The sequence below is a fragment of the Anabrus simplex genome, chromosome 2, assembly GCF_040414725.1.
Source record: "Anabrus simplex isolate iqAnaSimp1 chromosome 2, ASM4041472v1, whole genome shotgun sequence".
Classification (NCBI taxonomy): Eukaryota; Metazoa; Arthropoda; class Insecta; order Orthoptera; family Tettigoniidae; genus Anabrus; species Anabrus simplex.
In genome coordinates, this window is record NC_090266.1 from 584073319 (window position 1) to 584101139 (window position 27821).

General features: G+C 41.2%; 1 protein-coding gene across 1 annotated transcript in view; it reads left to right on the plus strand.

Moving 5' to 3' along the window:
- The window catches only part of LOC136862934 (neural cell adhesion molecule 2), a 485522-nt gene that overhangs the window by 177249 nt on the left and 280452 nt on the right, over positions 1 to 27821 (plus strand). Inside the window, exons 4-5 of the mRNA XM_067139223.2 lie at positions 18503 to 18706; positions 20186 to 20337. Of these exons, the coding sequence (XP_066995324.2) occupies positions 18503 to 18706; positions 20186 to 20337 (356 nt within the window). The remainder of the gene's footprint in view (positions 1 to 18502; positions 18707 to 20185; positions 20338 to 27821) is intronic.

The following is a 27821-nucleotide window of genomic DNA, read 5'->3' on the forward strand; positions in this document are numbered from 1 at the left end:
ATTTCTAACCTGAAAATCGGTTCCATAATAATATTTTCAAGTGACTTTTCACTTTTTGATTAACTTCAGTGTTTGGCATTTCTTCTAAATGCATGATTAGTAAGTGTTTCCTGCATTTCGCAGTTTTGTTCCTTTAGAACGACTTAACGTAAGATCCTCCCGGATCATGTTGTTGTTGGTTCCTTCCGAACAGCTGTTTGGGGTGATGCACGTTTAGCATCGGGATTACCTTATCACTTAAGGGTGTCATGAATGACAAATACATGGTGGAATTTTATTTCAATTGTGAATGATGCCATTAACTTGTAGTGAACACCATGCTTTCCCATAATATTTCGCAACCTATCCAAAGCAACTGATAGTCAGTTTGGTTCGATTAAGGGTCCATTCGGCGGATGTTCCGTATCCGTGAAGGGTATTTGACTGGTGGATAACCTTAATTAAGAGAAAATCAGGCGTTCTACTTGTTGAAAGTCAGATTTTCCACGGATCGTGTGGATTAACTCTCAGTTCTCGTTTGGAATAATAGGTGCCCGGTTTTCAGGTCTTCCCTTTTTCAGTTTTTCAGTTTCGCTGTCCACTAACATATTAGCTTCTCCGAAGCAACTCTTCGACATTGGAAGAAACGAAGTGATGTTATGTAATGTGACTGTGTTTGGAACTTTTCAAAAATCAATAATTAAAATTTTTATTTTTGTGGCAAGAATGCATATAAAATTAACGATGTTATCGTGCTCTTTCAGTGTAATAAAAGTTAGTAAGCACATTTTTGCTCCTCATTTCAAGTAGTTAGGCTTTCTTCTGAACCCCATCGTTTGGTTAAGATCGTGACCGAATTTATTCCCGCAACGACCCAAGATTTAAGAGTTCTAAATTGTTCTACTATAGCAGCAGTGGCCGACCAACGATGGAATGGTAAGTTCAAGGGTTCAGTAGAAGTGACGCACCAACTGTGGGGCTTAATGTCACGATAACGATGAGGAGCCCAAAGTCACGATAACGATATGATGTCACGATAACGATAATGAAATTATATATTGAAAATAAATATTAGGAAAATATAAAATAATGTTGAGGCCTAAGCCACATTATAAATAATACAAGCGGGTGAGAACTATGGCTGAGCCACAGTTAAACGAATTATGCCCAATGAGAGTGCTAGATATTAACACGTTTAATGAGGAGCGTAACTACTTGGTAAATAATAATAATAATAACAGTCACAATGCATTTTAGGAAATCAGTATTAAAACTGTATTGAAGCTTATGTCATGTTGCCAATATAAATTTTGGAAGTGGTAATGCTGAATTACATTCAAAGTTTATGCGTTAACATGTTCTTTGTTTAATTAATTTACGAAAGCGAAACTATTTGGAATCTTTATTCAGAGTAACTTATTAACTTCAGAATTTACTTTTTTATTAAACAATTTTGTGATACCAGCCATGTAAACAAAATTTTATAAGACGACTGTTGGAATGTTGTCAGTTTCGGTATTAAAGTATAATAGCGTTTGTATGTGAAAACGCAGTAGATAGTGAATTCTTTCCTTAGTAGTTTGGAGTATTCTGGTTGCATCAACAGCCAGCGTACTCATTATTGTATTCTTTGTGGTATTGTGAGATGGAAGGTCAGGTGACCGTGGATCTGCTAAAGCAGATGATGGAGGACATGAAAGTTCATAATGAAAGTTTGGATAGTAAGTTGAGAGAGGACATGAAAGTCCAGAATGAGAATTTAAATAGTAAAATGGAGGAGTTACAGTCTAGTTTGAAAGACACTCGTGAGGAGTTACAGTCTAGTTTGAAAGACACTAGTGACGAGTTACAGAGTAGTATCGAGGATACCCAGGCTAGGTGTAGAGAGTCTAGTGATGAGTTGAAGGCTGGATTGAAGAATGTAGTTCATGAGACACGCACTATGTGCACCGAACTTAAAGAGGAAGTTAGGGGCGAGATAGGTAAACTCAATCAGCGTTTTGATGATAGCCGAGTGGAAATTAGGGATGAAATTGACAAACAATTTGCGGAAGTGCAGGTCAGTTTAAAGAACGATTTCGACAAACAGTTTTCCAAAATCCATGACAGTTTAAAAACCGATATGGACAAGCGTTTTGACGAAAGCCACGACATGTACAGTAGGTTATGTGATAGTCAGGATGAGATGAGAAAGGAACTTGACAAGCATTTACTGGAAAGCCAGGCGGCGCATAAGCAGCTGATCGACAGCCAGGTTGAATTTAAGGACGACATTACACAACAGGTCGTAGAGATGCGGATCTCCAGTGATAAGGAAAAGGGGAAAACGCTAACCATAATAGAGGAACAACGTCAAATATTATCTGCGGACATTCAGTCACTGAACAACAAGGTAGATAAAATTAGTGTGGAATTGGAGAGTCAGGTATTGTCAAAAACCGAAACCATGGAGAAGAAACTGTTGCAAGTTAATGAGGAAGCAATTAGTAAACTCCAAGCGGCTAATGAGGACTCCGAAATTTTAATTAAAGAAATTCAAGAGGAGTTTGTTGAAATGAAAAATGAACATACCAGGGAATTCAACGACAGGCAAATTAGTATAGAACAGGACTTAAGGGAAATCACGTCAGCCCAGGAAGAGACAGACAAGAAAGTTGGGTTCATTAAGAGCGAAGTGAGCAGTTGGATTAGCAGCGTGGTAGATATGCAGTCCAAGGTGGACAAAGTATTAAGTCAAACCTCGACAGCTGTTAACTCTGACCTCAGTGGTCAATTGCCAAATATCAATCATGTGAATACTAACGGTCAGAGCTCGAATGTAGATACCAGTCGATCTCAAAGCTCAGGGGTCACAAACGTTATTAACATGATCAAGTTACATGAGGACCAGCCCAAGAAATTTAATGGAGGTCCACATACCACGCCGAAGGGGTTCCTTAAGGATCTCAGGGAGTACATCCGGGACGCCAAGATTCCTGAGGAACGTCAGTTGAGGGTAGCTGAAAGATATTTAGAGGGGGCACCACTTTTATGGTTTAAAGGCTTCCGATACCACTTTGATACCTTTGATGAATTCCAGAGGGCGTTTCTCAATAAATTTTGGAGTACGGAAATTCAGCAGAGTCTTAGATTAGAGCTATACTCACGTCGCTATACTGCAATAGGCCCTACAAAGTTCAGTGAATACTTTATTGCACAAATGGTAAAGTTCAGAGAACTTGAGGCGCCGCCCTCGGAGCAAGAGTTGGTACAGGCCATCCAGAAGCAGTTACCTCCCGAAGTACAAAGGATGCTCATTGCATCAAAGGTAGAGACCCCCATGCAGGCAGAAATGATCCTTAGGCAATTGGATCATACCCATAATCAAATAGCACCCAGAGGGGGACGATCGCACGAGCAACATGTAAACACTGTTAGCCAGGTTCCAGAGGGAAGTCCAGAGGCACCTGAGCAGGGGAAACCACAGTCGACTGAGCGGAGGCGTGAGTTTCGCAATAACTGGGAACCCTCGCATCCACGAAATGAGGATTGGAAAAGGCGTAGGGGTAATTGGAATTATCCACAAAGGAGGAACCCTTACTGGAGGCGATACGATGGGGACAGAGAAAACCAGAGGAATTTCAGGAATGGACTTAATAACCGCAGGGACTGGGGAAATAATCGAACCCAGAACTTCCGCCGTGATGAGGATGAACGGTACCGTGAACGTGTTCAGTACACCGACGGGTTAAGGAAGGACCACGAAAGGAAAAAATGGCAGGGGGCTATACAGCGCCAGGACGTCAACACCGATTGTTTCGGGGCTGAATGTTTGGAATTCCAGAAGGTACATAGGCAAGACCAACGAAACTCCGGTCTGAACCCGTTTGCGCCGAATTTCGAGCAAGAGTCAATGTCGACTCGTGATAGAAAAAAAAAACTTCAAATTCCCAGTAGGAGATTTTTCAGAGTCTCTCATCCCAGATTCTGAAGGAGAGACGTCAGATGAGTGGGTGGTCGCACAGATAGATTCGTGGATCATTACCTCTGATGACTTGGTGGAAGACCACTTAAAACAGGAGAGCAATCAAGTAAAGAAACTGCCTTTAATAAATGTCCGCATCTGTAATTTTCATGTCAAAAGTTTGGTAGATACCGGGGCCAGTATCAGCATCATCTCCCAAGCTCTTTTCGACGATTTGAGACAACGAAATAAATTGCCAATTATTCCGGTGTCAAATGTAAAAATTCGAGGGGTCATTCCTGACAAAATTGCTGTTTGTAAGGTACAAACTTATTTGGACGTACAAATTGGAAATTCAACTTTCGCTCATGCATTCGTAGTCATGTCCAAAATGCACTACAATGTAATTTTAGGGGCTGATTTTATCCGTGAGACCAACGCAGTCATTGATTTGAGCAGGAACCAGATAAAGTTCAGGAAAGAAGAGGGAGCAGAAGTCATTACACTAAACGAGGAATTGGGAGAAGATAGAACATTAGAATATGGCGAAGAGGAGGCCCAATGTGTAGACTTTGTAAACTCATTAGAGGGAGTCGCTGGTGAAATTGACAGTGTAGATGACGAAGGGATTCATCATGAAGAGTTACATGACGTCTTGGAAGCTGAGGTTGACACTGATTACGAGGCCTTAATTGGGTTAAAGGTCGCGGAATGCCCTGGTACTGTAGAAGAGAAGGAAAAACTTAGAGCTCTCTTAATGGAATATATATCTGTGTTCGATTCCAAACCGGGTCTAATCCATAATTTCACATACGCACTAGCTGTTACGGATTGGACACCGTTTAAGAGGAGACCGTACCCTATACCGGACAAGTGTTATGCTCAAGCTGCAAAAATTATTAAGGAAATGGAGGAGAACGGGCTAATTTCGAAGCAGCCCACTCCATATTTGAATCCGTTGGTCGGGGTTCAAAAACCGGACGGGTCTCTGCGCGTGTGTTTGGACGCTCGTGCCCTCAACGAACGCCTAGTCCCCGAGCATGATCATGCCCCTCCTATTAAAGAGGTTATCAAACGTTTCAGAGGAAAATCACGTTTTATTAGCGTAGATTTGACATCCTCGTATCATCACATCGGTTTGGAACTCAAGTCTAAATTGTTTACTGGCTTCCTTTTTGACCAACAGACGTATGTCTTCAATCGTCTCCCATTCGGGTTGAAAAATGCCGGTGCAGCTCTCATACGCGCCCTAGATCGATGTCTAACTGATGAAGTTAAAGCCGCTACAACTCGGTATGTCGATGACATCTTGCTAGCTTCATCCAGTTTTGAGGAAAATATCAGGGATTTGAGGAAACTACTGGAGAATTTGAGGGCATCAGGTTTCAAAATCAACTTGAAGAAATCACATTTTTGTCAAAAGGAAGTCCTATTTCTCGGCCATGTCATTGATGGTGAGGGAGTTCGCCCGAACCCGGTGAAGCTCCAAGCCATAGACAAGTTCCCAAGACCACTCAAAATTAAGAATGTCAGGCAATTCCTTGGAATGTGCAATTTTTTTTCGGACCATTGCATGAATTACACGGAGGTTGTAGCCCCACTTCAGAGCTTGCTTCACAAGAATAACAGGTGGAAATGGAGTCCCGAGCACGAAGAGGCCTTCAGGAAGACCAAAGAGCTCTTGCTAAACAGCGTTAAGCTAGGGTATCCAGATTTCGAGAAACCCTTTATCGTACAGACTGATGCATCGACCGTAGGAATCGGGGCACTCCTATATCAGGAATGTTTGGACCAGCCTCATAATAGGAATTACTTATCCTTCTATAGCCGAAAGTTGAGATCACACGAAGTCAAATACAGCGTGACCGAATTGGAAATGTTGGCTATTGTTCAGGCATTGCAACATTGGAGGAAAATGATTTATGGTTTTCACATAATCATTAAAACCGACCACAAGGCACTGACCTTTATAATGAAAACAGCAGTCGCTAGTGAACGAGTGGCTAGGTGGGCCCTGTTCATACAACAATTTGACTTCGAAATTGAGCACTGTTCCGGAAAATCAAACATCTTGGCAGACCTGTTAAGCAGAAATCCTAATGAGGAAGAACATGCCGTGAATCATTTGGACTTAGTACAGGAAGACCACGATTTCCTATCAGAGTTGAGACAACTGGGAGACTTGCAATTGAGAGATCCTTTCTGCGGAAAAATGATTTCTTTCCTCCGAGGGACACTTCCGGCTGACGATCCCCGGTACTTTGCCATTCAGAAATTGTCAAATAACTACTTGTACGTGAATAACATGTTGGTAAAATTCGTGGACAGCGATCACGTGAAATCCCGAATTTTGGTACCACCGCAGCTTCGAAAGGGATTAATCTGGCACGTACACAGGGTTATTGGTCATGGAGGGATTGATAAGGTTGTGTCAACCATCCAAGAAACGTTCACCTGGGTAAATCTGAGGGAAAATGTCAGAGACATCATCATCACATGCGATACATGTCAACGGGTTAAGGCAAACCCTTATCTGATCAGGCAGGCGCCTATTCCTCTCTTACCTTCACAACCTAAAGAGCTGTTCGCGATGGATATCTATGGGCCGCTCGTGAAAGGAAAGCGTGGGAACAAGTTCGTGCTGGTAACCAGCGATGTTTTCTCCAAGTATACGACTCTATTTCCCATGCAAAAAGCTAACACCAAGCTAGTCTTGAGGTGTATTTCCCGAAATATCATTCCGGAAATGGGCACACCGAAATTCCTCCTGACAGATCATGGTCCCCAGTTCACCTCTGCACAGTTCAAAACTGCCCTTCAGAATATGGAAATTCACCACATCCTGAGCAGCGTGAGACATCCTGAGGGAAATCCTAGCGAAAGGGTAATGCAAGTAATTGCAAAATTCTGTAGAATTTATTGCGCCCAAGAACATTTCAAGTGGGTTGATGTGCTACCCCTGATAGTAACTTGTGTAAACAACACCATACACGAATCTATTGGGAGGATTCCATCTATCGTGCACTTCAATAGGTATCCTGTGAGATCCTGGCATAGTGTCATCCAGTGTCCCATCGATCCCCGCCCGTCACAGGAATTATGCATTCAAAGTACGGCAGAACATTTACGTCGGCAGGCAGACCGCCGGTTGCGCAGGGTGAGGAAGCGGAGATTCCACCGTCCCTTAGAGGAAGGCGAATTGGTGCTTGTTAGGAGACCCATGATGTCAAAACCGCAGGAAAACATCTATGCTAAATTTGCTCCCTTATATGTTGGGCCTTTCAAGGTGGTCAAAAGTTTCCGGAACAATTCCTACAGAATTCAGAGTCTGGATGGCAGCAGCGAAGCTATATTCAATGCCGCCAACTTAAAGGTTTATCATAGAGCCGAAGAAAGAATTCCACTACAGGATGACGCAGCCTTACCAGCTGGGGAAATGGTCACCGAAGGAGAAGAAGAAGAAGTACAACCCGTAAATATGATCGTCGCGTCGAGAGAAAGACAGGTCGAGGCACCACTCCAAGGACAGGCAAGCAGTGGGAGTAAAGAAGAGGAAGACGCTAATTGTTTACAATGTTCATTCTTAAGAGAAGACTTTGTTGATGACATCTGTAACGCAATCCTATTGTTGGAAGAAGAAAACAGGGAAATACGTGAAAGTAACAGAGCCCTACGTCAAGAGTGAGATTGGCTGGGAAATTTTACGTAGAATCATGGTTCATTTGTATCAAAATTCCCAGGTACAATTTAGAATTTTGAAGGAATATATCTGTTTAAATATTTCCCCTTTCTGGGTAAACATTTCGTCGTTGTAGGTGGATTATGAACCCATAATTCTACGGTGAGAAAAATTTTCATTTTTCTCAAATATTTATTTGGTATTCAGAAACTACTGTATGTTTGAGGGCAGCCATTTTGCGCTCCCAAGAGCCCGATGTTGCGTGGGGAGGTTCTTCCTTCCCGGCGAGCTCGTGAATTGCCGGGACACCTCGGCGGGGCTCGAGTGCCCGACAATTCTTTTAATCCATGGAATTCTGCACAACGAGGGATTTTGATAATATAGTAAATGAAGAAATAACTAAGCAAAATTATTCATACACCCTCTGTGGAGGTAGTGACACCAGGGAAATTTTTAAGTGCAGTTAAGCCCAAGTACATGGTAGCGTGAGACCAGCGAACTAGCTACACGTGCCAAGGTCATGGAAGGAAGAAAACGCGCGAAACGCACGGGCAGAAACAATTTATTTCTCCTGTCGTGAGTGTAGAAAAATTATAAAATTAACATCGAACATAAGTGCGAGTCTGTCCGGAGTTCTGGGACAAATCTTATCAAAATTGGTCTATTAGAAGCAAATTTGGCAGATTTCACAACCAAGCCTCATAGAGGGGATAGCGTCCTTCCGGAAATTATAAAAGAAACCCCCCACCGTAGATTTTTCAGTGTCGATCTGGAACTTGAAGCCGCGGGAGCTTGTGCCCGTCGTCATTAGAATTTCGCGCCAGATTGACCGACAATAATTCAATACATGTTCGTGGCTAAGGTCCATATATTTAGTTAAGAAGAAAAGTGATTGGAGAAGCTGTGAACGTTTGCAGACGAACTGGGAAGGTGTAGGCTGGTTGAAAAATACACAGCAGATTTTATTTTTATCATTTCGTGTACTCTTGTAAGTGAAGAGGGTCTGGGGGAAGCGATTCAAAATAGTTCTACTCCCTTATCGGCCGAACACCTGTTCTTATTGAAACAACGGGGAGAGAAACCACTCTGGGAAACGCATCAGACAGTTATAGTCGACTGCAGAACGAGGGAAGTTCGTGGTGCAAGTTACAGAGAAAGTGCATTATTTATATGGTAATTTTAATCTCGTGTGTGTGAAGGGTAGTGTTTGGATGAGTGAGTTTTTGAAAATGAAAATGTTATCTGTGAAAATGAGTGGCTAAGTACGAGGTTGCTGGAGATGATGTAATCAGAATGCTGAGAATGTCACCAATGTGCAGGTCTGTCTATTTTATATTATGTTGTAGTTAGTTAGTTAGTTACTGTCTGTCCTAAACAAAATTTCCAGATGATTGTCGGGTGATATGCGTAATTATCAGGCGAAAGGCGTTGTAAATTTTGGTCAGCGTGTGAAAATTTCATGTGTGTAAAGTTCATGTCAAGAACGGTAAAATGCGACGCTTAAAATTTTTGTGTTGAGATGAGATATCATTCAAAGTGCGGATTTGTGAACGTTATAAGTGTAAATTTGTCGTGGCGAATATTGTAATTTCAGGTGTCAGTTGCATTCAGAAATGCTGGTCGATAATAATAATAATAATAATAATAATAATAATAATAATAATAATAATAATAATAATAATAATGTCTACCGCGGGATAAGGAAATTCCTCTCTGTTAAATTACATTTAACCAGTTATTTCTACAAGGATCGTAGGCATATTTAGATAATGTCAATAAAATTTGTTAGAGTCACAGTCATTAATGGGAAGGAAATTTTGAGACATCGTGTATACTTGAATTGCGAAAGGTCGATGTGTGCTCTTGGATTCTTGAGGCTCGAGAGTCTTAATAATAGTAAAGTAGGGGATGTGTTTAATAATTGTTGTCGTTTTTACCAGGGGATCGATGTATGTAAAAGGATCTTGAAGGAAAAGGAATTGAGAGCGATGAATTGATATGTATGTGGAGACGAGATAGATGGAAGTAATACCGCTGGAAAGCGAGGAGAAAGAGTGTTGAGACAAGCTGTATTTTTGTAGAGGAAGTATTTAGGAACAGGCTGTGTGAGGCAGGCTGTATTGTTTTCCGCAATCAATCCGAATTTGAGATGACTATGATGTGAAGCATTGTGAAATTTATAGAAAGATTCCAAGTGAAAACGACTCTTGTAAAATGTTAAAGGCTGGGTAGTACACATCCAGTGATCTGTGTTACGTAAAGCCCGCATGGATGATAAGAGAATGAACGATCTCCAGGATCAAAGAGTACTTTGGACACACGGTTGGGTTATATTTAATTTGTTCATTGGAGAGGTCATGGATAAGATGGTTGGAATTGATGATAGGCGATCTGAGAATTTCGAATGCGATGGTGATGATTATTATTTTGAAGGCGTCCACTAAAAGGGTACACGTGTGTTGGGAATTTTCATTTGCTTCCCTAATACTTCAGTGCACAGGCTGAGATTGTGTTCGAGGTGGAGAATCGATCGTCACGTCTATTTATTTTTGAGTTCACATATTATAAGGAGGTAGACACTTACTGTATTTTTCGAGAGGTAGACACTTGCTGTATTTCGACTTGCATTCATTTGATAATAGAGACGTGGGTTCCGTCGTGCGTATTTGTTTGACGAAATCTAGTGTTAAATATCAGAGTTGTTTGAGAATTGCATTTCGCCTGATATGTTAAGGGAGACGTAGTACGACCCACTTTGACGCCCGACGATAGATTTAGGACGTCAGATGTTATTCTTGGAGTCACTGATGATGAGACGTCCTAGGTCACGCCCGACGATAGAATTTGGAAGGCATCATGTACATAATGATTAGGTTTAGGGTGTACAGACTTCAAGTGAGCCCGACGATAGGTCTGGGATGGTAGCTGTGCACACTCAAGTCTCAGTTTAGATTTTTTTCCTTTTGTTTCTTTTGTGAAGTGGCCTGGAGGAAGGTAGCGGTTACAGTACGATATGATTTATTGTAGAGGGTCTGTGCGAAGCTCTCCATTGAGATAACGGGACTGCTGTTGACAAACGAGGGCTGTCCAAGTGTGGGACATCGACCCGATCTAGATTAAATATTTTTACTGTGTTTCTTCGTGCGTGTTAAGCTGTATGACTTCGAGATGTTAATTTATTTTTACGGACTTTATTGTTTCCTCGTTTTAACGTCCGTTTTCGTTGATAGTGTGCATTATTGACACTCTGTGTTTTAGAATGAGACTTGAGTTGCGAATGCGGTTTCGATTCGTCAGCCAGTAATTTATATTATTTTCATCTTGTTGTATTTTCATTCTTATTCTTAGTTAGAGTAAGTAAGTAATCACTTTACCAGTAGTGTGTTGGGACAGACAGTAAATAGAGAGATCTGTACTGGTAGCATTGTTGTCAAGGGAAAGAATTCCTTAAATTTGTAGTAAATTTTAGCGTGGACTGGTAAATTTATTAAGCATAATAAACCCATTTCTAACCTGAAAATCGGTTCCATAATAATATTTTCAAGTGACTTTTCACTTTTTGATTAACTTCAGTGTTTGGCATTTCTTCTAAATGCATGATTAGTAAGTGTTTCCTGCATTTCGCAGTTTTGTTCCTTTAGAACGACTTAACGTAAGATCCTCCCGGATCATGTTGTTGTTGGTTCCTTCCGAACAGCTGTTTGGGGTGATGCACGTTTAGCATCGGGATTACCTTATCACTTAAGGGTGTCATGAATGACAAATACATGGTGGAATTTTATTTCAATTGTGAATGATGCCATTAACTTGTAGTGAACACCATGCTTTCCCATAATATTTCGCAACCTATCCAAAGCAACTGATAGTCAGTTTGGTTCGATTAAGGGTCCATTCGGCGGATGTTCCGTATCCGTGAAGGGTATTTGACTGGTGGATAACCTTAATTAAGAGAAAATCAGGCGTTCTACTTGTTGAAAGTCAGATTTTCCACGGATCGTGTGGATTAACTCTCAGTTCTCGTTTGGAATAATAGGTGCCCGGTTTTCAGGTCTTCCCTTTTTCAGTTTTTCAGTTTCGCTGTCCACTAACATATTAGCTTCTCCGAAGCAACTCTTCGACATTGGAAGAAACGAAGTGATGTTATGTAATGTGACTGTGTTTGGAACTTTTCAAAAATCAATAATTAAAATTTTTATTTTTGTGGCAAGAATGCATATAAAATTAACGATGTTATCGTGCTCTTTCAGTGTAATAAAAGTTAGTAAGCACATTTTTGCTCCTCATTTCAAGTAGTTAGGCTTTCTTCTGAACCCCATCGTTTGGTTAAGATCGTGACCGAATTTATTCCCGCAACGACCCAAGATTTAAGAGTTCTAAATTGTTCTACTATAGCAGCCGTGGCCGACCAACGATGGAATGGTAAGTTCAAGGGTTCAGTAGGAAGCAGTAATTAGTCATATCATGAACGCTGCATAAGATTCGAAACGCGAACCCAGGAAGCGAATATTTTATTTCTTCACACACAATAGTAAAACCTGCACAAGATAGTCTAGAGATCTAACAGACAGAGAGAGAGAGAGAGGGAGAGAGAGAGAGAGAGAGGGAGAGAGAGAGAGAGGGGGGGAGAGAGAGAGAGCGGGAGAGAGAGCCTATTATTGAACAAGTCTAAATATTCATAACCATGTCCACGTGATTACTGCATGTCAAAACAACGTGACCTTAGTATGAAACATGCTTAGTCCCACTACCTCGTTCCACGTGTTAGGCATAGCTGTCCTAGAAAATTAAATTGTCTAGTGTAATCTGAATACTAGTATATAGTCTCTGAGTGATACAAAGAATACTGTAGGCTGAAATAAGTCTCTAGACTTCAAATTTATAAGCTCTAATGTTCAGATCTAAAATCAAGTCCTCCAAACCCTAGCGTATTAAAATCCACAGTCGCTCGGATCTGAGACCTTGAAGTACCTACTGTATAGTCACCACCTTGTCTTGTTAGGTTCAGCTACTACACTCGGATATGGAATTTGAGGCCTGTAAGTTTAACGCACTTGTACAGTTAAGCACGGGAAAGGGATCCAACTCATTTCCCGTAAGGTTACCCCTGCACACTTTAGGTTATAACGTCATGCAAAAGTAGCCAACAGTCCACATTTCATTTCACCCACGCTGTTGTGTCACAGCACTGTCAGGAGAAGTCCTGCAGTTTCGGTTATGTGAAAACAGGCATGCCTTTCAAATCACCCTGCTTATTACGTCACATCCCCGTCACTCCTCCAAGGGGAGACGGCAAAGGGCCTGTGTGAGGTTAGGTTACCGTTCGTGGCCAAGGTAAGGTTAACACACGTGTTAGCCATACCTACAAGTCACCTCACCAGCTCGGCTACTCCAAGGGGAGCCGGTAAAGTGCCTGTCTGAGGTTACGTTAGCGCTCCTCGTAGCGAGGTTAGGTAAACACGTCATCATGGCGTAATAACCTCAACTAACAATCACCTAACCGATTGGAGTCCTCCAAGGGGAGCCGATAAAAGGCCTGTGTGAGTTTAGTTTAGCGTTCGTGAGCAATATTACGTTAACACGTTATAATGACGTCTTAACCTCATCTGCAGTTCACATAAAGGATTTGGCTCCTCCAAGAGCGCCCGACCGATTCAGCTCCTCCATAGAGGTCCGTGACCTTTCCGACTCAGCTCCTCCAAAGTGACCCGTGAGGTTGGCATTGCACTCTTACGTAACGGTATGACGTCATAACCTCACCAAGGGGTCAAAAACACCCCAGGTTTTCCAGTGAGGTTAGCATTGCCCTCGTGCGTATGGGTATGACGTCATAACGTCACATATTGGTCAAAAGCACCCCAGATCATTCCCTGACCACTTGGGCCCCTCCAGTGCAGTCTGTGAGGTTAAGCTTGTTCTCGTACGCAAGGTTATGACATTATTCTGCGTCTTAACCTCACCGAGAGTTCATTAATCACGGGTAAGAACCCGCATAGGTACACTACTAAGTCATTCATTCAAAACCGACATTGGTACACTACTCAAAAAAGCGTGGGAGAATGCTGACACGGTACCCATTGTTTTAGAACATACTTTACCCTTCTACATATGGAATTGTCATCTGAATAATACTTCTATGTTTATATCCTAGTAAACTTTCCGCTTTTCATTTTGTAAACTCTAACTTCAAGTTCAGTTATGTCCGTGTGAAACGACATTTTTCTAACAATTCACTTGGACAAACCCAGACTCATAACGTCACAGCGCCAAACTTCATTCCGGGCTCTTCATGATTCCCTAACAAGATTTTCACAATAGTGTACTCGCACTTGAGTGGACTTCCCAGGATATTCCTGGTCATTGTTTAATCCAGGATCACCGGCCTGCTTTGATACACAAGTAAGCTGAGTTGCAATGTCACAGAAAACTGATGCCGCGTCCTTACTATATATACAGTATATACAGAGTTTTCTGGTATAAATACAAAAAACATCTTAATTAATTATCGCAACCAATAAATTTACACCAGGGTACCAGATATTAATAATGGCATAATAATGTAAAAGCCTCGATGTTTTCTCACATAATGAAATATGTCAGAAAACCATCAAAGTTGTTCGTGGGGCGTAAAGGACAATAACATTATTAATCTAGAAATATTACACATGAATAGTATAATATACACATAAATTACCGTTCGTGTACCGTGGTATATGTTACAATACAAAGAAGAGTGTACAAGAGAGGGAGCTGATATTCTGCAGAAATGAAAAATCCCCAACTACGTTACTTTTGTGAAATATTGCTCAGTTTTTAATTAATCATTCTTTTGATGTCCGATATTTTCGTGAAATATCCCGAATAGGGCGACCAGCTCTTGAAGGAAGGAATGAGGGACAAGAGAGTCAAAAAAGGGGAACATTCCACAAATTTTGGGGATAGGTACATTTTTAGCTGTAATTTTAAAACGACAAACATCTTAACGCTTTCAATATCATCGTGTTGCCAGCTTCCCTCTTTTTGACCAAGAGTACTCTTACTGAAGTAATACATAAGAAAATACATTTCGCTCAACTTTAAAATTTATTTTCCAGTTTTTGAAGATTCATCATCTATGAGATACACTGAACATCATTTTTTTTTAAATGCGATCAGGAAATAAATGTTGCATGTTGGTTCCCCATTTTGCATTATATGCACATACGCATTTAGTTTTCCTTTTCGCCTTCTCGTGTTTAAATGATAGCTTTCTTTCATGTGACGTAGTTGAAGTGAAGTCATCTCTATCCGACGCCGAATACAGTTTTAAAATTACAAAAAATTTAAAGAAAAGAACATTTAATACAACACGTCTATATTGATGCGCTTTGTGCTGCAATATGGCCATGGACTAACGGCAAGTCGAAATTTGGAGCGTACATCCGGAACGCATCTCCAAAGATACTATAACCTGCTTCTTTGCACATACAGAGATCATACTGTTGGCAACGGTTACGCTATGCTTAGTTGAAGCTGGATAGCAGGGCAGTTGCGTATTGTGAAAATTCGTACCAATGACAATAACCGAAAATTCGTTCAGATAGAAAACGGAAAAATCGCGGGGAAAATGACGTGCCGCGCGGGACATTTACAAAATACCTTAAAATGCGGGACGGTTGGTCACCCGAGTCCCGAAAGAAAGCTAACATTACACGGCCCGAATCGCGCAGACACCTCAATCAATCAATCAATCAATCAATCAATCAATCAATCAATCAATCAATCAATCAATCAATCAATCAATCAATCAATCAATCAATCAATCAATCAATCAATCAATCAATCAATCAATCAATCAATCAATCAATCAATCAATCAATCAATCAATCAATCAATCAATCAATCAATCAATCAATCAATCAATCAATCAATCAATCAATCAATCAATCAATCAATCGAACAAACCTCTCCCTGTAAATGAATATTTGCCCCAAATTTTCCTCCTGAAGTCCAACTATTATCTTCCCTACTTTTCGTACCTTTAAAACTTCATTATTAGCTGTTCGTCTTCTAACGTCATTCAACGCAATCTCTCCACTGACAGCTCTGAACATACCACTTATTCGAGTAGCTGGTCTCCTAACTCCCAAGTCTCCACAGCCCAAGTTTACATTTTCGTACCACTACTATATTGTTTGAAATCACTCAGAACAATTCGTACTGCATTCCTTTGGATCTTTTTCAGTTCTCCATTGAAGTAACAATCGTGAATGTCCCAGACATTGGAACACTTATTTAATTTGGGCCATACCAAAGACTTGTACGCCCTCTCCACTATATCCTTACTACAACCGATTGATACCCTCACTACCATAAGAAGAGATCTTTAACCCTTATTTACAATCTCGTTAATACAATTAACCCAATGCAGATTTTTACCACTATTAATACCTAGGTACTCACGGTGATATGCCAGCCCCGAGGTGTAGGGGTATCGTGCCTGCCACTTACCCGCAGGCCCTGGGTTCGATCCACGGCCAGGTCATTGATTTTTACCTGCACCTGAGGGCTGGTTTGAGGTCCACTCAGCCTACGTGATTAGAATTGAGGAGCTATTTGACGATGAGATAGCGGCCCCGGTCTAAAAAGCCAATAAAAACGGCCGAGAGGATTCGTCGTGCTGATCACATGGCACCTCGTAATCTGCCGGCCTTCGGGCTGAGCAGCGGTCACTTGGTAGGCCAAGGCCTTCAAGGGCTGTAGTGACATGGGGATGGGGGGGCTCACAGTGATCCTCATGCGGTACTTTGACCCCAACAGCACGGCAATTAAAACTGACAGGACTTATATTCTTAATGAAATGTACAACCTGACTTTTCACCCCGTTCATCATCATATCATTTTCTGCTGTCCATATCACAACTTCATCCAGGTCTTTCTTCCAGTCACTCAAAATTCTGTAACTTATTTATTAATCGATTCACTGCAACACCATATGAAAGAAGCATTGTATGTGATTCCAGATCTTTACTCACGTCATGTATATGAGAAAACAAAAAGATTCAATAATACTACCTTGCGAGACTCCCGCTTTTAATTATTATAGGATCATGTAATGCTTCACCTTCTCTAATTTTCAGAGTTCTATTTCCTATAAATGTTGTTACCCGTTTAATCACTTTTTGGTCAAGTCCCACAGCATCATTTTCGTCTGTAGTGTTCCATGATCTATAATATCATATAGACCATTATCGATAAAGTCCATTTGACCTACTGAATCTAAAATATCTGCCATATCTTTCTGGAATCCAACAAGTTTAGCCTCACTGAAATAAATTTACCTAAACGCGAATGGTTTCCTATCAACCCAGTAAGTGATTTCAGGAACGTGGGTAATACCAGTATAATCAGTTATCACAAATAATTATTTCCAGGAGTGTACACACAAAACACGTCTATTAAAAGTAGAGCTGAAGTAAAGAAATGACAATGTACACCAACACCCAAATTTCCCACCTAGTTCGCCCGAGTTGTATACCCGTCTCTGATATGAATTTAAGACTGTTTGGAGGTCTGGAACTGGATTAATCCAGCTGAGGAGGAAAGCCTTGCTCTGAGATATCCTAGATGTGGTCTACACTTGTTTCTCACCATGAATCCAGGCGAGGGTTGGTATAAGCCATTTCTTTTTTCTTCCCGATGTAACTCCAATTAATTACAAGAGGAGTTAATCACTATATCCCATCACACTTAAAAGCAACATTCCCAAGCTACTGTTGTTTCGTCGTAATTGTTGCGTGAGCCGAAATATTTCGCCACCATAATTTTGTTTTAGATAAACCTTTACGAAATGGAATGATTTGGAAACAAGCTCGGACAGATTCACTGTAATATTTACACCTATTTTTTCTCTTTAGTGGTGCTCATAATACTGTACAGTTATCTAGTCAGCATGGCCATCAATTTTTTGGACAAGCCTGCGAAAGTTTAGTCCACATCTCCTATACACAGAAACCAGCTTTTTATTTTTTATTTTACAATTTGGTTTTACGTTGCACCGCAACAGATATGTCTTGTGGGGAAAATGGGATAGGAAAGGGCTGAGAGAAGGAAGAAAGGAAGGAAGCGACCGTGGCCTTAATTATATTACACCCCCAGCATTTTCATGGTGTTAGAAATTGGAAACCAAGGTAAACTATATTCAGGGTTGCTGAGAGTGGGGTTTGAACCTATTAACTCTCGAATGCAAGCTAACAGCTAAGTGACCCCTACCGCACAGCCACTCGCTCGGCCCAGCTGTTTAACTACGTTTCAAAAACACCAGAGTGACTAACAGCATTTATTGTAGTTATTCATCTGACAATAGCGTGTAGCTTCCGGGAAGGCCATAGTTCAGGTCAATCGAGTTGATACGCTAGGCTACCTGTGCAACTCTGAGGATAGAGCCCTATATAGGAAGAACTCTAAAGTCGAAAACAACACGAACACCCGGTCCCCGAATGGGATGAAATGACCGTTGAATGTTAAAATCCTGAATTGACTTGGAATCGTACCCGGAACACCGTGGACCAAAGGCCAGCAAGCTATTCAGTTTTCCTCGGAATCGGATATTATTCTGATATCGGTAGCTTTCTAAACGTCAATTATTTTTTACAACTGCATTTTTCAACAGTGTTAATAATAATTACGATAAGCTTAATATTGATTTTTCAAATAACTGGAAGAAAAGGACCATTTTATTGAATGAACAGTTCTCACTGTCTGGTACGTCACTCTAAACATAGACTAAGTCCTTCTTATGTGCTTCTGTACTCCTCTTTACTACTTAAAATAGATTTGTGAATGTGTTACCTAAAACCCACCCTGTTTCCAATACGCATCTATGCATTGTCATCTAATTAATACAGGTACATTATTTTCCACAGGACGTCCAAAGCCCAAAGTAACTTGGTTCCTGGAAAATACCGTAATAGACGATTCGTACGAACACAAACCTGACGGAATAACAGTGAACCACCTGTCATTCCCTAGTGTGGGTCGCCAACATCTCCACGCAAGACTCGTATGCCAGGCCTCCAATACGCACCTAGCACCTCCAGCCACCAATGTTGTCGTTCTCAACATCAACTGTAAGTACCAGTATCTAGATAATGTTAACAAGTACAATTAACTATCCTGTCATTTTGAAGTACCACGCCTTCTAGTTAAGAGTAAAGTAAGATCGTGTCCTCGTCCTAAAGCGGTTCAGCTATTTTCATGCACATCCCCAATGGAGTTGAGCTGTGTGTACCATTTTAACCACTTGCCAGCCCTCCCGTTATTTTCAAATTTCTGACAGTAACGGGAATCGTACCCGGCCCCCGGAGGACAGCAGCTAATAAAGCTCATCTTTACGCCATGGAGGCGGACGTCTTCTAGTTTATTAGACATCATAGAAAATTAATAAAACTGGTCTCCTTTGGAAGACCTTTCATCTCAACGTTACATACCATAGAGTCGATTTCCTAATATCTGCTCCCATTTAAAAGTACATTAATATTGTATGGGAAATTACATTTGTATTTCTCCACAGGCTTCTTTTTCGACGAAGCTCTCAACTTCTTTACACTTTTACCATTCGTTTCAAGTTTGAAATCTGTCCATCACATATCATAATCTTATTAGTCAGGTTAGCCACGATGCAGCAAACTTTAAAGTATCTTAATGAAATCTCTTTTGTAGAAGCCGCAGTATTTTTGTAAAAAATGAATGCATCTCTGATTATATAATGTATTTCCGTGGTAACTTACTACGAATGAGCTGTCAAATGGCACCAAATGGTAGAGAACAGGGCCAAAGTCATGCTCGTAGAAAAGGTAAATAACATAGCCAGAAGTTGAACTTATCTGTTCTATGTGTAATTTACGTTTAATTTAATATCTCACTTAATCTGGAAACTAATTTTCCAAGCATGAAGTATATTATCGTCATTCTAAATTGTGTTTGAATTGAATAGAATTATTACCACATTAATTTAGAACAGCATATTCATGTGGAGCAGGATAAGAAACAAGGAAATGTATTTTTATGCACACCATCGCTCATTAACTTCAATAAACCATGCAACTTCCCGATATTTCTGACCGGAAATGAATGAATAAATCTGCACAAAACTAAGTTGGGTGAATTATCAGAAATCGTTTAAGGTCCTTAAATGTGCTCCCCAATTACTTCTATCACCTGCATCCCATAACAGTTCTATGGCGCTAATGTTAGGAAATTTTTTTACATCCTTGTAAGTTTATGTACATTGTCAATTGTACTGGAATTACTGGGCGATAACTGTATACACAGAGACAGGATTAGTTTATAGTTTATAAGGAAATTTAAAAGACAGCAGTATATTCTGTACGGGCATTTTAAAAATGAAGGGTGTCATATACATTATGTGGTATATTTATGTACCGGTATGTCCTTTACCGGTGAAATTTTGAGTTGGTTTTGTAGTTGAAACATATCTGGATGAAATTCTGAAATAGTTTTTCTAATCTTATATTTGGACAAAATATTAACTACAGAGCAATAGATAAACTTTCTCCTTGCTAACCAATTTCTGTTTTGTCATGCAGTGAAACCTGTAGCTGTCCACATTGTGACGAAAGAGAAATACGTTTCTGCAGATCGTCGATACGAAGTGGAATGTAGAGCGACAGGTTCAAGGCCTGGTGCTGTTATCACCTGGTGGAAGGGCAGCCGACAGATTAAGCGGATTGCCAAAAATGTGAGTAAATACGCCCATTTTTTACTTTCACTGAATGCATCATTGTCGCAAGAAACTGGACTTGACAAGTATGGGAATTCTGACCTTTAAACTTTTAAAAAAAAGTTGTGGTGTCTATTTTCTTGACGAACTATGTGCAATTGTTTTCACTGTTGATATGGTAATAAACAACTAATAGAGAAATTATAAATATGAGTTTAATTTGTCATTGTTAGGAATTAAGAAGAAACATACTTATGTTTTGTTTTCGGTATTGGCATAAATTGAAATGTGTCTTTCTGCGGCCTATTAGGTTGTGATTTTTTTCTGATGTGTACCGACGGTTTACTATCATTACCTGTGCACTGTCCTTTTTAACAGGCGGCACATCATGCGATACACGTCTGGTCACCTACTGAGTTCCCAAGAATCAGTTTTGCCATGTCTCGTTACACGCTTGTGCGAACATGCGGTTGTTAACCAGAAATCTAAATAGACACGGTGTACTACGAACAGCAGTTATTGCGAACACGGCTGTAAGCTTCTCATTGACCCTGAAATATTTCAACGCTCACTCAAAGTGGAGTAGACATGCAAATGGCAGTATCCTGCTGCATCACTGCTTTTGGAGAATGAACATACGAACGCAGGTTATTGGTGTGGCAAGGAGAAACAGGTTCCGCTAACATTGTCACTTGCTGTTACCAACGACCTGACGGACGTTCACGAGGACAATGCACCTGTGATTTACAGTAAGCTTCGTCAAGATAGCTTGTCGGTCAGATGGAAATGACCTTTCCTTATTTATAGTTTGGGTAACAATCATCTACTAAGTAGTAGAAATTCTGGAACAATAATACCGCGGCCGAGCTTCTGTCTTTTACTGAGCACGGGGAACCAGAATCTTCTCAGATTCAGGCCTTTTCCCATGTTATTGAAGTTGCTAGAATAATTTTCCGTTTCAATCGCTTCCCAATGTAACTAAGCATGTAATACAAGGGTGATAATTAGAGTGTTAGTTTCCTCGAATTTTATATAGTGCGCCAGACGAGCGAGTAAAAACTCAGCTACGGCAGATACCATAAGATGTCTCAGATGAGTTCTAAGTTCATGTTCGGCAGATGCGGAAAAAGCTATATGTCAATAACCATCAAAATTAAGTCACAGTAGACTAATAGGTTAGAAGCGTCCGTTGAAAAAGAATGCCATTGGTACAGGTAAATTCAACAATGATACATGATTACAATATCAGAGCAATGGGGCTGCTTTTGTTTGGACGTAAACTGTAGGTCAATAATCCTATCAATATGATCTTATATTACCCGTAATATCTGAACATTCAGTGATACTGAAGTGCTCCTGAAGAACCTGATGCATCAACTATTGCAATCCGAGAGATAGTGGGTTCGAACCCAACTGTCGGCATCCCCAAAGAAGTTTCTTCGTGGTTTCCCATTTTCACTCCAGGCAAACGATGGGGCTGTACCTTAATTAAGACCGCAGCCGCCTCCTTTACTCTCCTAGTCCATTCCTACCCCATCCTCGCCATAAGACCTATCTCTGTCGGTGCGACGTGAAGCAAAATTTAAAAAAAACACCTATTACAATTATTACTCCGGAGTAGTGTAAGTTGGGAGTTCTGCGGACACCACCACCCAGCCCTTGAACGAGGACTGATCCAGTGAGTAACGTCACGGAGCGGTGTGAGCAGCTAGCTAACAGCGTGCTCTTAAACTCCCATGACCTTACGCTGGCTACGTGTCGAGGCTTAACCTTACACACCTCCGTGTCCAGGCTTAAATTTACAGATGTCGGGTAGGACCCCAGGCCTGAGGGCGTTAACCGTAGAGACCTTGGTTCGAAGCATGTGCCTAGACTTAACCTCACAGATACCGGGTTCGACTCCAGGCCTAAAGGCGTTAACCGTACAGACCCTAGTTCGAAGCCTTGGAGTACAAGCCTTAACCTAAGAGACCGAAAGTTCAACACACGAGCTAACCGCATAAGAGTAGAAGCTTAACCTAACAGACTTCAATTTCGATACCCAGAGTCATTGCAGGCCTAACGTTACACTGACCACGCGTTAACACAACTTAACCTCCCGGGACCTGGAGTTGAACTTGGAACAAGATGGTGGATATAAGGCTAAATATGTATGTTTTTAGACTTCAAGTTCGATACCCGGGCTAACTGCAGGTATAATATTACGCTGAACACGCATTAACCTAAAATAACCTGCCAGGACATGGAGTTGAACTTGGAACAAGATGGTGGCTATAAGGCTTAATATGTATGCTTTTAGACTTCAAGTTCGATATCCAGATTAATTGCAGGCCTAACGTTACGCTGACCACGCGAAAACACAACTTAACCTCCCAGGACTTGGAGTTGAACTTGGAACAAGATGGCGGCTATAAGACCTAATACGTATGCTTTTAGACTTCAAGTTCTATACCCGGGCTAACTGCAGACCTAACATTACGCCCACGACGCGTTAACCAAAATTAACCTCCCAGGACATGCAGTTGAACTTGGAACAAAATGGCAGTTATAACCAAACCAAACCAAACCAAACCAAACCCCATGGCACTACAGCCCTTGAAGGGCCTTGGCCTACCAAGCAACCGCTGCTCAGCCCGAGGGCCTGCAGATTACGAGGTGTTGTGTGGTCAGCACAACGAATCCTCTCGGCCGTTATTCTTGGCTTTCTAGACCGGGGCCGCTATCTCACCGTCAGATAGCTCCTCAATTCTAATCACGTAGGCTGAGTGGACCTCGAACCATCCCTCAGGTACAGGTAAAAATCCCTGACCTGGCCGGGAATCGAACCCGGGGCCTCCGGGTAAGAGGCAGGCACGCTACCCCTACACCACGGGGCCGGCGGCAGTTATAACACTTAATGGATATTCTTTATGCATGGGGGCGAAACATAAGAAAGCGACTTAAGGGATCTTGGAACTGAACTTGGAACAAGATGGCGGCTGTAAGGCAAAATACATATGCTTTGTTCATCGGGGATTTAATATCGGAAGGTTACTTCCGAGGGGGGGGCTTGGAGCTGAACTAGGAAGAAGATCGCGGCTGCATATGGGACTAAGGAGATGTAGTAAGGCTTAATGCATGTAATTTATTCATAGGGGGCGTAACGTTCGAAAGCGACTTACGGGAGCTTGGAGCTGAACTTGGAACAAGATGGTGCCTATGCTGACGCGTAACGCAATGTTCATTTTTTGTGCCTGGAATACTCAAGTTTTGACTTGAAATGTAGAGCTCATGGATTTGAATTCTAGAGAATTACAGTAGCCTACAATATTGTTCATATTACCCGGAAACTAAACCCTTGTGTCTAAAAACCGAAAACTGTTTTGCGCTACTTACCGGACACCTAACAATAGTGATTAAGACTTACGTGATATACTCTGACGACAATTTCAAGACATGCAACTAGAATATAATTAATACTACGCGTAGAACGTTGCAAAGAAAATTATACTGGATAGCTGTGAATATGTGCATGGACGAAAGTAGATTGCTGTATTAGGAGTTTGAATAAAGGGATAAACTTATAGAAATAAATAACGTTTCTTTAGTTTATCTAACATATTAACACATCTATGCTACAGCTTTAAAAGTACATATCATTAAAGTACATTGCTTAATTCTCGCATACACAGTCTACAGTCTTTTATCATTGGATTCAACCAATCCCAATCGGTATTACCGTTTTACCTCAATTCTTTTAGTTTTGCTGGCAACGTCTGCATACGGCTACTTCTAAACTAGAATCAAGATGGGGCTACACATGGGACTAGGGAGATGCTGTAGGACATAATAAATACGCTTTATTCACAGGGTCATAACGCTGAAAGGCGACCTTAGGTGCTGGAGCTGAGCGACCGCATAAATGGCAAAAGGGCAAAAAGCACTAAATGTCGAAAGGGCAAAACGGCTATAAGGGTAAACACAAAGGCAAAAGGGCAAAAGTGTAGAAGGGCCAGGGGGCAGAAGGGTAAAAGGACCGGAGGGGAAAGGAGCAAAACAGAAAAAGAGCAGGAAGACAGAAGGGAAAAACGGCAAAAGGGAAAAAGGAAATGAACAAAGGGCTAAAAGGCCAACGAACTAAAGGGCAAAAGGGCAGGAGTGAAAAAGAGCAGAAGGTCAAAAGGGAATGAACAAACGGGCAAAAGAGCAGAAGTGCAGATTGGCAAAAGGGCAGAAGGGCAGAGGGGCAAAAAGGCAGAAGGGAAAATCGAACGAGCAGAAGGGAAAAAGGGCAGAAGTGCAAAGGCGAATAATGAAAAGAGCAAAAGGGCAGAAGGGAAAAGGGAATGAACTATGATGTAGGGCCTAGAGCTGAACTTGGAACAAGATTGTGATACAGGACTAGGGAGATTGTGTAAGGTTTAATATATGTGCTTTATTCATAGGTATATAAGTTTACAAAACAAGGCTACTTCAAGTCTTGAAGCTGAGCGGCTTCTGAGTCAAAGACGCTAGCAAATGAGCTGATGCCTAACGCGCTGTTCGTTTTTAGTGTTTGGAGCACTGAATTTTTGATTTTAACATTTCGAGCGTACAGACTTGAACTCTAGAGACTTATAGTAGCTTACAATTTTGTTTACATCGCTTACGGATTAAAACCTTGTGTTCAGAACCGAAAAAAACCGTTCGCGCTACATATCACAATGAATGGATACTTGGGCTCTTCTCTTTGGACTGCTGAGTATCATGCTAAGTAAATGACTGCTCATTGAAGGCGTGCGTTTAATTCATGTGAACTTGTGTTCGAATTAGGATGTCTCTACTGTTTTATCCAGGCTTGATACTGGCTCTACAGTTAGAAGCAGAGTTAACACCCTGAAGGGTTACTAAATAGTTTGTAAGATTGTTGTGTGCTATATGTTACTAAAAGAAGGCTTAGGATTAGAGGAAATACGAGTAATGTATAGGGAGGTGTTCTGGTGCTGTTGTGTAAAGAGAGATAGCTTACAGTTGACGTCATCGCTTTGAAGATCTATTACTTAATATTATCTGTACGAAGTAATTCGTGCTCTATTTTTGAAGTATTGCTTTATACTGTGTGTAACCAGCATCTGGATAGACTCTTAACAGTTGCAAATATCTTACGAGTAGGTTGGGTTCTTTACGCCGGTCCCGTGGTGTAGGGGTATCGTGCCTGCCTCTTACCCGGAGGCCCTGGGTTCGATTCCCAGCCAAGTCAGGGATTTTTACCTGGACCTGAGGACTGGTTCGAGGTCCACTCAGCCTACGTGATTAGAATTGAGGAGCTATCTGACGGTGAGATAGCGGTCTCGGTCTTGAAAGCCAAGAATAACGGCCGAGAGGATTAGTCGTGCTGACGACACGACACTTCGCAATCTGCAGGCCTTCGGTCTGAACAGCGGTCGCTTGGTAGGCTAAAGCCCTTCAAGGGCTATAGTGCCGTGGGGTTTGGGGGGTTTGGGTTCTTTACAGTATTTTACGTCTATATTGGGTAAGAGAGACTTATTGTTGACATTGCGTTTACATGAAGGCAGTTGATGTGTGAGAAACGGTAGAACTTGTTTTGAAGTAGTATGTGCTTCTGCGATGGCGTTTGTAGGTAAAAACTGTACGTCGTTTGAAGGCAAGGATGCGTTGAAATCTTCTACTCCACTATTATTTTCATTATTATCTTGGTTCTCTCTTCTTCTTATTATTATTTTTCTTCTTCTTCTAGATCATCATCCTTGTATTTTTCTTGATACGTTTGGATGGCGACAGACCGTGTAGTGGGCTGAGGAAATGAGGAAAAATTAAAAAGCTTTAATGGTACAGACATGTTAAGATCTTCTTTATCAACAGCGTAAAGTTATGTTAGGTTAATAGCGAGCTCTTAATCTCACATGACGCTTGCTCTTTGTCGAGACTTAACCTTATAGACTTCAGGTTCGAGCCCAGGCTAAGAGAGTGCATGGTATAACTTTACGCTGGCTACGTGCCCAGGCTTGTCCTTAACACTCATAACCTCATGCAACATAATCTTAAGCTGGCTGCGTGTCCAGGCTTAACCTTACAGACCTCGTGTTGTACGGCAGGCCTAAAGGTGTTAACCCTACATACTCTAGTTTGAAGCCTAAGTTTAAAAATACTATTGACCGTGAACTTAAACCCAAGAGGCAGTAAGAGCGAACCCCCACTCTGAAGTTTGTTTTACGTGATTTCACATTTTTCACATCGAGTCGATGTATCAATCCCGCTCTACCGTGAAAATTACATTCTGTTCAAAAAAATTCTCGCAACTCAGCAAAAGCCTACATTTGTTATTATCTCTATTATTATATATAACCTGTACAGAAAGACATGTTCAGACAAAATGATTAGAAATATTATTTTCTACAGCATTGGTTATGTTGTATTTTTCAATAGAACAGCTACTAACGCGATTATCCGAAATGTATTTATAGAACTGTGTCCTGATAGTGTTCACATCTCAGCAGAAAATTGACTTTAAGAGCTCGAAGACCTGGTGTTTGAAATAAATGCAAGCTTTTAATGCACAATCATTAGTTAGCATCATAGTCTACAGTCCAAGAGAAGGAGTCCTCAACCAGAGATTCATCTTTTGAGTAATGTGAGAGTTGCGTTATTACACAGGGTTATTCACATAAGATGTTGCACGGAAGTAACTTCTAAACCATTAAAGATATCGGCATTCTGTTTTCATATTCGTAAATGGTACCCAGGAGCTTGTAAAATAATGTGATACATATTATCATGGAGTGATTAATAATCGAGATATTGATGCTAACTCCATATCTTTAAGTGGAACGGCACAAATTCATACAGCTGGTCTAACTGGTCTGGTTTAACTGCGTACAAGTTCAAATATGCAAGTGTTTTCAGAATCGGACAGTTAGTGTGTGAGATATCAATAAGAAAAGAATGCGCTGTTTTTCATGCCGCATCAGACAGCGTGAAGGCGGGCAAGGACATATTGACGCGCAAGCAGATTCTTGGGTGTGATTCCAACCACAGAATGGATACCAAGAATGTAAGCATATCATACACATGTGATGCGTTTGCAATAGTGTGTATGACGGGCGAACTCATGACAGGACAGGGAGGTGTGTTGTTTTTTGAAAGGAATAAAATAATTACTTTGACTTCAAAGGAACATAATGAAAGCTATGTCCGGCTCCATGGATAAATCGATATCGTGCTGACTTTTGGTCACAGGGGTCCCGGGTTCGATTCCCGGCAGGGGTAGGGAATTTTAACCATAATTGGTTAATATCACTGACGCGGTGGATGGGTGTATGTGTCGTCTTGATCATCATTTCATCCTCATCACGAGGCGCAGGTCGCCTTCGGGAGTGAAATCAAAAGACCTACATCTGGCAAGCCGAACTTGACTTCCGACACTCCCGGCACTCAAAGCCATACGCAATTTCATTTTTTCAACGAAAGCTATAATTGTCACTGGTTTGAGTGCACATTACTTACTACTGCATGAATTGAGAAAT